The sequence below is a fragment of the Dunckerocampus dactyliophorus genome, chromosome 6 (assembly GCF_027744805.1).
Source record: "Dunckerocampus dactyliophorus isolate RoL2022-P2 chromosome 6, RoL_Ddac_1.1, whole genome shotgun sequence".
In the NCBI taxonomy this organism is placed as follows: domain Eukaryota; kingdom Metazoa; phylum Chordata; class Actinopteri; order Syngnathiformes; family Syngnathidae; genus Dunckerocampus; species Dunckerocampus dactyliophorus.
Window position 1 is genome coordinate 22,570,213 of NC_072824.1, and position 13,264 is coordinate 22,583,476.

The following is a 13,264-nucleotide window of genomic DNA, read 5'->3' on the forward strand; positions in this document are numbered from 1 at the left end:
CTGGAAATTGATGTAGTGTCTAATAGAAATATTGATAATTGATAATATGTGCCAAAAGCGTAAAGACAGAGACACAGGCACATCAAAACTCAAATACACAAAAACATCCTTTAAAGTGATTTGTACAAATTAATCTTTGGGGTGCAATACTTTGTAAGTAGTTCACAAATACACACCCACTGCTCCGCTGAAACCATCATAATTACAATTCAAATAGTTAATTCATGTTTTGTTTTTTCTTGTTTAACAAATCAGGTACAGCGGTTTACAGTCATATCTATGAACTGTTTATTGATTTAGTAGCACATGACCATTACTCGCTTGTAGCTTCAAAAGTGTGTATACTTCTGATTTCCCCTCGAACGCGAAGCCTTTTTGGCAATGAAATACACATCCACATTAAACAAATACATCTCTGAAAACGCAGACTCACTGTGATTATGAATCCATTTAAATTGTAGGTGAAATTGACTGCAGATGTGAGTGACATTGTGCAAATGTAAATCCATCAAACCGTATCACTCTTGTAGATGTGTATTTATATTTATATGGGATGTGCATTTTATAGATAGTACGTGGGAGACTGTAAATTATCTAATTTGCAACGTCGTCTAAAATAATTTATCTACAATGATTGAAATGATTGATGACAAATGTTTAAATAATGACATGGGTGTAGTTGAATGTGATAACAATGTGTGATGGGCAGTGGAATAATTATTAGTTTCCATTTATGGCACACGTGTCAAACTCGTGCCATGGAGGGCCGAGACGCTGCAGGTTTTCTCTCCAACCAGTTTCTTCAGCAGGTGATTTAATTGATGAGCTCCTTCCCTCAAACTGAAGGTGTTGATCATTAAAATCACCTGCTTTAGTGACTGGCTGGAAAGAAAACCGGCAGTGTCTCGGCCCTCCATGGCACGAGTTTGACACCCCTGATTTATGGTGACTGCTGACTGGGATACTGTAGGTCAGGGGTGTCAAACTCATGCCATGGAGGGCCGAGACACTGCAGGTTTTCTTTCCAGCCATTCACTAAAGCAGGTGATTTTAATGATCACCACCTCCTTCAATTTAAGGGAAGGAGCTCATCAATTGAATCACCTGCTGGAGAAACTGGTTGGAGTGAAAACCTGCAGTGCAGGAGCAGGCTAACTCCACAGAATAAATCTCCATGGCAATTCATGTCAGAACATATCACACTTTCCACTATCCCACTTTGGTGCAAATGTATCACGGGTAAATTGAGTCAGGATAACCAAAGTATGATGGCTTAATCTCTTATCCTAGTTTTGTGCAATGGGCCCCAGACCGATGATTGCTTGCAGACACTGCATTGCGGGACCAAGAGTGGACCATTTATGCAGTCAGAAAACAACAGGCATTTCACCATGTATTCTCATTTGGAACAGTATCTGCAACATTATCAGTCAGTTAACCACTCTGAACATATTCCTTCCATCAAAGCTTCATTAAGAAGCAAAGAACAATCATCAATGACAGAAACCATGACAGAGTCATTATTTGCTGTCAGCTTCATGTTCAGGAAGGAATATCTCATATCATCATCGTGGTTAGTGAGACCAAACACTTTAGTTAAGACAACAAAATAAAAATCCATCTTGGCCAGACCATTTAAAAATTGGACTTGAAGAACTGCATTTGGTGAATCTGTACTTTATAATGTTGACGTTTCTTCTCAACTCAATATAAGAATGATACAAACTAAGAGTAACACTTTGATCTGCCTTCAATCACAAGGAACATCTGGTGCTGAACAAAGTGGGTTCAGTATAAGCAAATTCATGGTTTCAGATATTCATGCTGACAATCTAATTAGCCACTCTGAACATATTCCTTCCATCAAAGCTTCATTAGGAAGCAGAGAACAATCATCAATGACAGAGAACATATGATAGAATCATTATTCTCTGTCAGTTTCATGCTCAGGAAGGAATATCTCATATCATCATCGTGGTTAGCGAGACCAAACACTTTAGAAACACATTTCTCAAGTTAATAACTATAGAAATGATCCCTGAAAGTATAGTCTTAACTTCATAACAAGTGATGACAGGAAGTCTTCTACAAGACTACTGTTTTCACTCAGGGGATGTACATATTACTTCTCTATTTTAGTGGTCATGAATTTCTCTCATAATCTCTAAATTAAAACGTTGCTCATTGATCATCTATGACCAGAACTTAAAGACAGAGACACAAAATTGACTTGAAATAAATGTAATTTACCCAGTGAATGTCCGGTTTAACACAAAGGTTAAAACATGTTTAAACTTTCCAAACTGATAAAGACAATATTCAACAAACTGGAATTTAAAAATATCAGTGGATTCATAACCTAACAATACTCATTGACCAAATGATTTCTTCATAGTTTTTATAAAAATTACTACAAGGCACCAACACTAGCATAGAACACAGAGAACAACACCAGCAGTAATTGTGTTCACATGTGAAACTGTTTGCTTTTCACAATTTCCCACCACTCTAAACATACTCCTTACATCAAAACTTCATTAAGAAACAAAGTCATCAATGACAAAGAAAACATGATAAAATCATTATTCCTTGTCAGCTTCAGTCTTTCTACTCAAATGCTTTATAACTTTTTTCACTGAAATTACATTAAAGAATCAACAGTAGCACAAAACATTGTCAGAGTAAAACAACAACAACAGTTGTCTGCATATAATTAAAATTCTTATTTCATCCAACATTATCAACCACTCTGAACATATTCCTTCCATCAAAGCTCCTTTAAGAAGCAAAGAACAATCATCAATGACAGAAAACATGATAGAATCATTATTCTCTGTCAATTTCATGTTCAGGAAGGAATATCTCATATCATCATCGTGGTTAGCGAGACCAAACACTTTAGAAACACATTTCTCAAGTTAATAACTATAGAAATGATCCCTGAAAGTATAGTCTTAACTTCATAACAAGTGATGACAGGAAGTCTTCTACAAGACTACTATTTTCACTCAGGGGATGTACTCATGTTGACATTCATGAAATTTTGATCTATGTAATTAAGAAAAATAAAAACATAAATGCGCAACAACATCCTTTAAAGTGATTTCTACAAACTGATCTTTTCCTTGTCTCTCAAAGTTAAGAATATCAGAAATATCACTGCATGACTAACAACATCTGAGGAGTCTGGAAAACAGACTTGAACTAGACTTATTTCACAATTAAGTCAATACAGTATTGCATAATAAATCACATCCATAATAATTGTATTCACATGTATGTCTTAAAAAATAAGCTGTTGCGATAACAAAGATAAAAACAATCCATCTTGCCCAAACCATTTCAAAATTGGACTTGAAGAACTGCATTTGGTGAATCTGTACTTTATAATGTTGATGTTTCTTCTCAACTCAACAAAAGAATGACACAAACTAAGAGTAACACTTTTGTCTGCTCTCAATCACAAGGAACATCTGGTGCAGAAGGAAGTGGATTCAGTGTAAGCAATATTAACTTTATAGTTTCACATATTCATACTGACAAGCCACTTAACCACTCTGAACATATTCCTTCCATCAAAGGTTCATGAGGAAGCAGAGAACAATCATCAATGACAGAAACTATGATAGAATCATTATTCTCTGTCAATTTCATGTTCAGGAAGGAATATCTCATATCATCATCGTGGTTAGCGAGACCAAACACTTTAGAAACACATTTCTCAAGTTAATAACTATAGAAATGATCCCTGAAAGTATAGTCTTAACTTCATAACAAGTGATGACAGGAAGTCTTCTACAAGACTACTATTTTCACTCAGGGGATGTACATATTACTTCTCTATTTTAGTAGTCATGAATTTCTCTAATAATCTCTAAATTAAAATGTTGCTCATTGATCATCTGTGACCAGAACTTAAAGACAGAGACACAGGTGCATATGTAGTATACACACAACAACATCCATAAAAATGATTTGTACATACTGATCATGACCTTTGTGCAGGCGGGAGTTTGGAATTCAGAAATAGAACTGATAGTAGTACAACTACACAGGAGCTGCCAATTGCTCCTCATTTCCCGTGTACACTGCATGACTAACAACATCTGAGGAGACTAAGAGGATTGACTTGAAATAAATTTAATTTACCCAGTGAATGTCCAGTTTAACACAAAGGTTAAAACATGTTTCAACTTTCCAAACTGATAAAGACAATATTCAACAAACTGGAATTTAAAAATATCAGTGGATTTATAACCTAACAATACTCATTGACCAAATTATTTCTTCACAGTTTTTATAAAAATTACTACAAGGCACCAACACTAGCATAGAACACAGAGAACAACACCAGCAGTAATTGTGTTCACATGTGAAACTGTTTGCTTTTCACAATTTCCCACCACCCTAAACATACTCCTTCCATCAAAACTTCATTAAGAAACAAAGTCATCAATGACAAAGAACATATGATAAAATCATTATTCCTTGTCAGCTTCAGTCTTTCTACTCAAATGCTTTAGAAAAAATTATTTCACTGAAACTTCATTAAGGAATCAACAGTAGCACAAAACATTGTCAAAGTAAAACAACAGCAACAGTTGTCTGCATATAATTAAAATTATTCTTTTATCCAGCATTATCAACCACTCTGAACATATTCCTTCCATCAAAGCTTCTTTAAGAAGCAGAGAACAATCATCAATGACGGAGAACATATAATGGAATCATTGTTCTCTGTCAGTTTCATGTTCAGGAAGGAATATCTCATATCATCATCGTGGTTAGCGAGACCAAACACTTTAGAAACACATTTCTCAAGTTAATAACTATAGAAATGATCCCTGAAAGTATAGTCTTAACTTCATAACACGTGATGACAGGAAGTCTTCTACAAGACTACTGTTTTCACTCAGGGGATGTACATATTACTTCTCTATTTTAGTGGTCATGGATTTCTCTAATAATCTCTAAGTTAAAATGTTGCTCATTGATCATCTGTGACCAGAACTTAAAGACAGAGACACAGGTGCATATGTAGTATACACACAACATCCATAAAAATGATTTGTACATACTGATCATGACCTTTGTGCAGGCGGGAGTTTGGGAAATCAGAAATAGAACTGATAGTAGTACAACTACACAGGAGCTGCCAATTGCTCCTCATTACCCGTGTACACTGCATGACTAACAACATCTGAGGAGACTAAGAGGATTGACTTGCACCAACATGAGTACATCCTCTGAGTGAAAATAGTAGTCTTGTAGAAGACTTCCTGTCATCACTTGTTATGAAGTTAAGACTATACTTTCAGGGATCATTTCTATAGTTATTAACTTGAGAAATGTGTTTCTAAAGTGTTTGGTCTCGCTAACCACGATGATGATATGAGATATTCCTTCCTGAACATGAAACTGACAGAGAACAATGATTCCATCATAGTTTCTGTCATTGGTGATTGTTCTTTGCTTCTTAAAGAAGCTTTGATGGAAGGAATATGTTCAGAGTGGCTAATTGGATTGTTAGCATGAATATGTAAAACTATAAAGTTGCTTATACTGAACCCACTTTGTTCAGCACCAGATGTTCCTTGTGGCTGAGGGCAGATCAAAGTGTTACTCTTAGTTTGTATCGTTAACATAATTGTGAAATAAGTCTATTTCAAGTTAGTTTTCCAGACTCCTCGGATGTTGTTAGTCATGCAGTGATATTTCTGATATTCTTAACTTTGAGAGACAAGGAAAAGATCTTTTCCAAAGTTAAGAATATCAGAAATATCACTGCATGACTAACAACATCTGAGGAGTCTGGAAAACTGACTTGAAATAGACTTATTTCACAATTAAGTCAATACAGTATTGCATAATAAATCACATCCATAATAATTGTATTCACATGTATGTCTTAAAATACAGTTAGGACAACAAAATAAAAATCCATCTTGGCCAGACCATTTAAAAATTGGACTTAAAGAACTGCATTTGGTGAATCTGTACTTTATAAATGTTGACGTTTCTTCTCAACTCAATATAAGAATGATACAAACTAAGAGTAACACTTTGATCTGCCTTCAATCACAAGGAACATCTGGTGCTGAACAAAGTGGGTTCAGTATAAGCAACTTTATAGTTTCACATATTCATGCTGACAAGCCAATTAACCACTCTGAACATATTCCTTCCATCAAAGCTCCTTTAAGAAGCAGAGAACAATCATCAATGACAGAGAACATATGATAGAATCATTGTTCTCTGTCAGTTTCATGCTCAGGAAGGAATATCTCATATCATCATCGTGGTTAGCGAGACCAAACACTTTAGAAACACATTTCTCAAGTTAATAACTATAGAAATGATCCCTGAAAGTATAGTCTTAACTTCATAACAAGTGATGACAGGAAGTCTTCTACAAGACTACTATTTTCACTCAGGGGATGTACATATTACTTCTCTATTTTAGTAGTCATGGATTTCTCTCATAATCTCTAAATTAAAATGTTGCTCATTGATCATCTGTGACCAGAACTTAAAGACAGAGACACAAAATTGACTTGAAATAAATGTAATTTACCCAGTGAATGTCCAGTTTAACACAAAGGTTAAAACATGTTTCAACTTTCCAAACTGATAAAGACAATATTCAACAAACTGGAATTTAAAAATATGAGTGGATTTATAACCTAACAATACTCATTGACCAAAAGATTTCTTCATAGTTTTTATAAAAATTACTACAAGGCACCAACACTAGCATAGAACACAGAGAACAACACCAGCAGTAATTGTGTTCACATGTGAAACTGTTTGCTTTTCACAATTTCCCACCACTCTAAACATACTCCTTCCATCAAAACTTCATCAAGTAACAAAGTCATCAATGACAAAGAACATATGATAAAATCATTATTCCTTGTCAGCTTCAGTCTTTCTACTCAAATGCTTTGTAAAAAATTATTTCACTGAAACTTCATCAACAGTAGTACAAAACATTGTCAGAGTAAAACAACAGCAACAGTTGTCTGCATATAATTAAAATTATTCTTTTATCCAGCATTATCAACCACTCTGAACATATTCCTTCCATCAAAGCTCCTTTAAGAAGCAGAGAACAATCATCAATGACAGAAACTATGATAGAATCATTGTTCTCTGTCAGTTTCATGCTCAGGAAGGAATATCTCATATCATCATCGTGGTTAGTGAGACCAAACACTTTAGAAACACATTTCTCAAGTTAATAACTATAGAAATGATCCCTGAAAGTATAGTCTTAACTTCATAACAAGTGATGACAGGAAGTCTTCTACAAGACTACTATTTTCACTCAGAGGATGTACTCATGTTGGTGCAAGTCAATCCTCTTAGTCTCCTCAGATGTTGTTAGTCATGCAGTGTACACGGGAAATGAGGAGCAATTGGCAGCTCCTGTGTAGTTGTACTACTATCAGTTCTATTTCTGAATTCCAAACTCCCGCCTGCACAAAGGTCATGATCAGTATGTACAAATCATTTTTATGGATGTTGTTGTGTGTATACTACATATGCACCTGTGTCTCTGTCTTTAAGTTCTGGTCACAGATGATCAATGAGCAACATTTTAATTTAGAGATTATTAGAGAAATTCATGACTACTAAAATAGAGAAGTAATATGTACATCCCCTGAGTGAAAATAGTAGTCTTGTAGAAGACTTCCTGTCATCACGTGTTATGAAGTTAAGACTATACTTTCAGGGATCATTTCTATAGTTATTAACTTGAGAAATGTGTTTCTAAAGTGTTTGGTCTCGCTAACCACGATGATGATATGAGATATTCCTTCCTGAGCATGAAACTGACAGAGAATAATGATTCTATCATAGTTTCTGTCATTGGTGATTGTTCTTTGCTTCTTAAAGAAGCTTTGATGGAAGGAATATGTTCAGAGTGGCTAATTGTATTGTCAGCATGAATATGTAAAACTATAAAGCTGCTTATACTGAACCCACTTTGCTCAGCACCAGATGTTCTTTGTGACTGAGGGCAGACCAAAGTGTTACTCTTAGTTTGTATCGTTAATGTAATTGTGAAATAAGTCTACTTCAAGTCTGTTTTCCAGACTCCTCATTAGTCATGCAGTGATATTTCTGATATTCTTAACTTTGAGAGACAAGGAAAAGATCTCTTCCAAAGTTAAGAATATCAGAAATATCACTGCATGACTAACAACATCTGAGGAGTCTGGAAAACTGACTTGAAATAGACTTATTTCACAATTAAGTCAATACAGTATTGCATAATAAATCACATCCATAATAATTGTATTCACATGTATGTCTTAAAATACAGTTAGGACAACAAAATAAAAATCCATCTTCGCCAGACCATTGAAAAATTGGACTTGAAGAACTGCATTTGGTGAATCTGTACTTAATAAATGTTGACGTTTCTTCTCAACTCAATATAAGAATGATACAAACTAAGAGTAACACTTCAGTCTGCCCTCAATCACAAGGAACATCTGGCGCAAAGCAAAGTAGATGCAGTGTAAGCAAAACTAACTTTATAGTTTCACATATTCATACTGACAAGCCACTTAACCACTCTGAACATATTCCTTCCATCAAAGCTTCATTAAGAAGCAGAGAACAATCATCAATGACAGAAACCATGACAAAGTCATTATTCTCTGTCAGTTTCATGTTCAGGAAGGAATATCTCATATCGTCATCGTGGTTAGCGAGACCAAACACTTTAGAAACACATTTCTCAAGTTAATAACTATAGAAATGATCCCTGAAAGTATAGTCTTAACTTCATAACAAGTGATGACAGGAAGTCTTCTACAAGACTACTATTTTCACTCAGAGGATGCACTTTTTCTTACTTCTTCATGGGTGGTAAATAAAGTAAAAGTGATTTAGCTTCATCACTTATTTTACACAAGTTTTTATACCTTTCCACTGCTGCAATTCTGCTTTTATGCAAAACTGCTTTCGTTTCTGATTCTCTTTACAATCATGTATTTGCAAAGATTTTCACCAAAGTCACTTTTTGCAGCCATGTGAGCAAGTTTCCTGTCAAGCAGTCACTGCTGCAGTTTAAGGTGAAGAGATGCTAGTACAGGGTTCTTAATTGTGCTTTTCAAGTTGGTTTTTCTTACCCAATTGACATCATTTCAAGATGAAAGTATGAAATTGACCTTGTGAAAATTTATGAACCCTGTAGTAGTGACAGTCACATTCACTGAGGTATTCTAGTGTACTCTTGTCTTCTGTCCCTGCTCTTTTCCATTCATTTGGTTCTCGTCTTCTCATATGCCGTCTCTTCTTCCACAGTGAGAAAGAGAAGGCTTGAAGGAGGACCCATCCTCCCCAAGTGTCGGACAAATGTGTAGAAACCACTCACCCGCCCTCCCCTTTGTGCCGTCCACCTGCCACCTTTAAAAAACACACACACCACTCCCCCCTCCCGTGGCCGCCATCTGACCTCAAATGGTCCGACAGCCTCTCCAGACAACCTTGACCGTCATCTCTGGTTATGCAAGTGCAATTCAGGGTTCAAAGAGAACACTCTTTTTGGACTTTTTAAAAAGGTAGATTTTAGAGGATGCTGTGGTGAGCAGAGTCCACCCAGCATCCAATGCATGCAAAAAGAGATGCTTTCTTATTGAACGTTTATGTGCTGGGATGGAAACTAGCCATCCAGTGCTGCCATCTAGAGTCTTTTCATAGCAACTGTAACGGCTTGACTCCTTGGACTGTTACTGACTGATGAGGGCTTCACGTTTTGAATAGTTAGTACCTTCGACAATCTTTATTGTGCTGAACTCATTTGAATTATTCATATTAATATTATTGTTTTGCTATAAATGACTTGTTCTGGTATTGTTCCTCACATGCTGCTGCAAGTTTTGCACTGGTAGTCAGTTCCAATGTCAAACTAGCCGAAACAAAGATAACAAGATATTTAGTTTATGACAGACATGTTTAGGTCAGGGGTGTCCAAAGCGTGTCCCACGGGCTATTTTGGCTCGCAGATGATTTTTAATTGACCCTCGGCATTTTATAAAAAATAAAGTGTATTCATTATTTATGAGATATATTATTAGATATATTGCCTCCAGCATACCCCTGTGACCCTCGTGAGGATAAGCAGCATAGAAGATGGATGGATTATTACATATTACACTAGTTTGCTTTGTCACCTGTAGCACAAAGTTAAGATGTGGATTTTTTGTTCAGATAGCTTGGCATAACTGACCTACAGTGGACTGGTTTTAGCATCTTTAATGTACAAAATGTATCAAAGTGCCTCCCTGCATTCTTTCATTTTTCTGTATGCGACCCTTGCAGGAAAAACACACCCCTGGGTTAGTTCATAAACTGTCCAAGTCATTAGAAAAACATTCATAGTTAAATGTATCGCTTAAATTAGGCATCACACATCATCCAGGACTTATTTTTGAGTCAAGCCTCCTGCGAGCTGGGACTTCCTTTCAACAATATTCATCTTTTATGCAGCACAGACTTCCACTACACTTCCATTCAGGTCTTTTTTGTTTTACTGAGCTAAGTATGAGCTTTAAAATAAGATGGCAGGCAGATGATCACAGGGGCTCACAAACATCAAATTCTGACCAGGCAGGTAGAGTACGTGTTACTGAGCTAAAGTTTTCATAGATCAAGTTCAAACAAGCTTTTGGAGCAGTTTTACATGCGTTTTAATGGGACACGTTGGACATTTGGAGTGTGTGATTGCACTGATACTCCTCAAGTGTTCTTGTTTTCTTTTTTTAACCAAACATTGGCTTTGGTTACTAAGTAGATACCACCAGCACTGACTGCAGTGCTATAACCGTCTGGCAGTGTCATTATTAGAATGAGACGGCAAAAGCAGCAGCAATTCACGAAGGAACAAGACCTAACAGAAATAATTCACCAAAGTCAATTATTCAACAAATTAAAGGGATGTAAACATTTGGTTTTTTTTAACCGAGTGACGCGTGCAGCCTTTCTGTTTCCACCTATTCTTTTCATCTCCTTTCATCTCCATCCTATTTATAATATGGGGCTTGATTATGACGTTTGTTGGATAGTTCACATTTTTGCTTCGGTTTGTTTGTTTTTGAAATAAATGAGCCTTGAAACTTAAAATCCGCCATGTTTGTTTTTTTTTAATCATTGCTGCAAAATATATGACAATGCATTTGAAACGCAAAACAATGACACTGTGTGGTTAATTCGGAGAGCTGCAAGTTGGAAATCAACATTGGACACTGTTGGCACGAGGGATGAGCGAGTACACCACTATATGTATATGTATCCGTATCAGTATCTGTTCACCTGTCTAAATAATCCGTATCAGTACCTGTACTCGGAGTTGGCGGGGAATAAACCGCGTGGTGGGCGCGGTTTAACCGGAAATAGGCGTGTCTTAAATCGTGCAAAATTGACATGTGTAATTATGGCCAGATAAGTCCATCGCTGACTTGATAGATGGCCCTAAACGCCTCACTATTAAGTCTCAGCTGGAAGAAAACTTTTCGTCATCAGGTGAATATATATGAGTATTTTAAGGATATGTCATATCATCAGCATCTGTTGTAATGTTTATTGTGGCGAGAGGAAACGCCCTGCGAGGGCGTGTATTGAAGATAGGTAGGTGTTTCGCACCGGAAAGGAGGAAAATGTGACGTCACACGCCAACCTGGGATCCTGCAAGCCGCCATTTAGGTCACGGAGTCAAACTTTTCACGAACTAATTAATGAACTAACGTTTTCACTTTTCCTTTTGACTGGATTACCTTGGAGTACTGGACACAAGGACAACAGGTGGACTACTCGATGGTGGTGGTGTTCGTGAGTGAAACTGCTTTAACTATACAGTATATACCTTGCCTTGCCTTGCCTTATTTTTGTGACTTAGGGCAGTGGTCCACAACCTTTTTGGACCCACGGCCCGGCTCGTGCTCCCACAAATCTCCGCGGACCCGGGGGGGGGGTCGTATAGCGATGTCATTTATCTCATTTAGTATGTATTGTGTAAAACTAAGACAGGCACAACATCAAATTAAAAGCACAAAGTGAACACAGACCCACCATCCACCACTATAGGCTTGGAGTTTTTTTTTTCAGAGAGAAGATTATAGCGCCGCTGCTTGATGTGTGCAGTAACAGGCAGTGTGCTAGCGTGAATTAACTTGAAGCTGTGCACACAGCAAATATACGCATTAGCACTCAATAACGTCATCAAACTTTACCTTTATGCATTCCCACAGAGTGTGAGCATTTGGGAGCAAATATGAAGTGAAAAAAACCCGATAAAAATACAGTATAGTTGACAATCTGTGCAAAGTGGGAGAAGGCTAGCGCACGTACAATGGTGCGTTCAAGGACTGTCAAACAAAGTGGAACACTCGTAACAAACAACATAAACATGCAAAAACTTAAATAATGGCCCATATTTCCCAAATTGATATGCATTTACTTAAAATTGTATTTAGTTATTTACAAAAGTATTTTTTTTTAGTTGTGTATTTTTTTATCATTGCGCCTGAAAGGTGTCCTCAGCCCAGTTCGGCCCCGCCCACGAACCAGTACTGGGCCCTGGCCCGGTGGTTGTGGACCCCTGACTTAGGGGACATGTTGGGGGATAAAGTGTGAGTTTTTTGGGGGGGGTCATACGGGATTGAGGTTTATGGTTAATCAACCGGGTTTGAGGGAGTGCGAAGTGTTTCATATGTTTAGTTCAGACGGGAGGAGATGGTTTATGCGGGATTAATTTGGTTTAATTCAACAGCGGTATTGGAGGTTATTGAGTATTTTCGTAGTTGTTCTTTTCTTCCTGCTGATGTCTGGTCCTCTCGCGACCTCAATAATTTGCATGTAGCTTTGACATTGCTAAAAGGAAGTGCGATTGTTACACATGGATTGATCTGAAGTTGCTATATTTATTGTTTATTATGTGTACTGTGTATGTGTGTAAGTGATCTGTAAGACTTTATTATGTCATTATTTTTTTTGTGTGAAGTTGGTGATTCATGCAAACATCCACTGATGGCAAACAGGGAAATAATCCGTCTACCTTGTTCACTGTATTTTTCTCCAAAGCACCGCATTCAGTGCTACAAGCAAAGTATTCCAACCGACTTTATATCACCAGCCAAATTAGAAGCAAGCAGGCGAAAAAAAGGGAGCCATATACATGTACAGCTTTCTTGTGAAATGCACCGCGCACGTTACGAAACAAGATTAAGATTGCGACGTGCAACGCATTGAGAGG

General features: G+C 36.9%; 1 protein-coding gene, 9 non-coding genes and 1 pseudogene across 11 annotated transcripts in view; 3 read left to right on the forward strand and 8 right to left on the reverse strand.

Moving 5' to 3' along the window:
- The window catches only part of tmod1 (tropomodulin 1), a 34,977-nt gene extending 23,862 nt beyond the window's left edge, over window positions 1-11,115 (forward strand). The window contains exon 11 of one of the 2 annotated variants that reach the window (XM_054780087.1): window positions 9,319-11,115. In XM_054780087.1, the coding sequence (XP_054636062.1) occupies window positions 9,319-9,377 (59 nt within the window). In that variant the 3' untranslated portion in view covers window positions 9,378-11,115. The remainder of the gene's footprint in view (window positions 1-9,318) is intronic. The other variant, XM_054780086.1, reaches the window with a different exon arrangement.
- Window positions 1,438-1,624, reverse strand: LOC129184054 (small nucleolar RNA U3; annotated as a pseudogene).
- On the reverse strand, window positions 1,840-2,054 carry LOC129184045 (small nucleolar RNA U3). Its single transcript, XR_008571446.1, has one exon. It is a non-coding gene; the product is annotated as a small nucleolar RNA U3 (small nucleolar RNA).
- LOC129184049 (small nucleolar RNA U3) lies at window positions 2,744-2,956 on the reverse strand. Its single transcript, XR_008571450.1, has one exon. It is a non-coding gene; the product is annotated as a small nucleolar RNA U3 (small nucleolar RNA).
- Window positions 3,552-3,764, reverse strand: LOC129184053 (small nucleolar RNA U3). Its single transcript, XR_008571454.1, has one exon. It is a non-coding gene; the product is annotated as a small nucleolar RNA U3 (small nucleolar RNA).
- LOC129184047 (small nucleolar RNA U3) lies at window positions 4,646-4,860 on the reverse strand. The gene has a single exon (XR_008571448.1). It is a non-coding gene; the product is annotated as a small nucleolar RNA U3 (small nucleolar RNA).
- LOC129184052 (small nucleolar RNA U3) lies at window positions 5,303-5,515 on the forward strand. The gene has a single exon (XR_008571453.1). It is a non-coding gene; the product is annotated as a small nucleolar RNA U3 (small nucleolar RNA).
- On the reverse strand, window positions 6,164-6,378 carry LOC129184043 (small nucleolar RNA U3). The gene has a single exon (XR_008571444.1). It is a non-coding gene; the product is annotated as a small nucleolar RNA U3 (small nucleolar RNA).
- On the reverse strand, window positions 7,063-7,275 carry LOC129184046 (small nucleolar RNA U3). Its single transcript, XR_008571447.1, has one exon. It is a non-coding gene; the product is annotated as a small nucleolar RNA U3 (small nucleolar RNA).
- LOC129184051 (small nucleolar RNA U3) lies at window positions 7,720-7,932 on the forward strand. Its single transcript, XR_008571452.1, has one exon. It is a non-coding gene; the product is annotated as a small nucleolar RNA U3 (small nucleolar RNA).
- Window positions 8,580-8,792, reverse strand: LOC129184048 (small nucleolar RNA U3). Its single transcript, XR_008571449.1, has one exon. It is a non-coding gene; the product is annotated as a small nucleolar RNA U3 (small nucleolar RNA).
- Window positions 11,116-13,264: the final 2,149 nt, after the last annotated feature.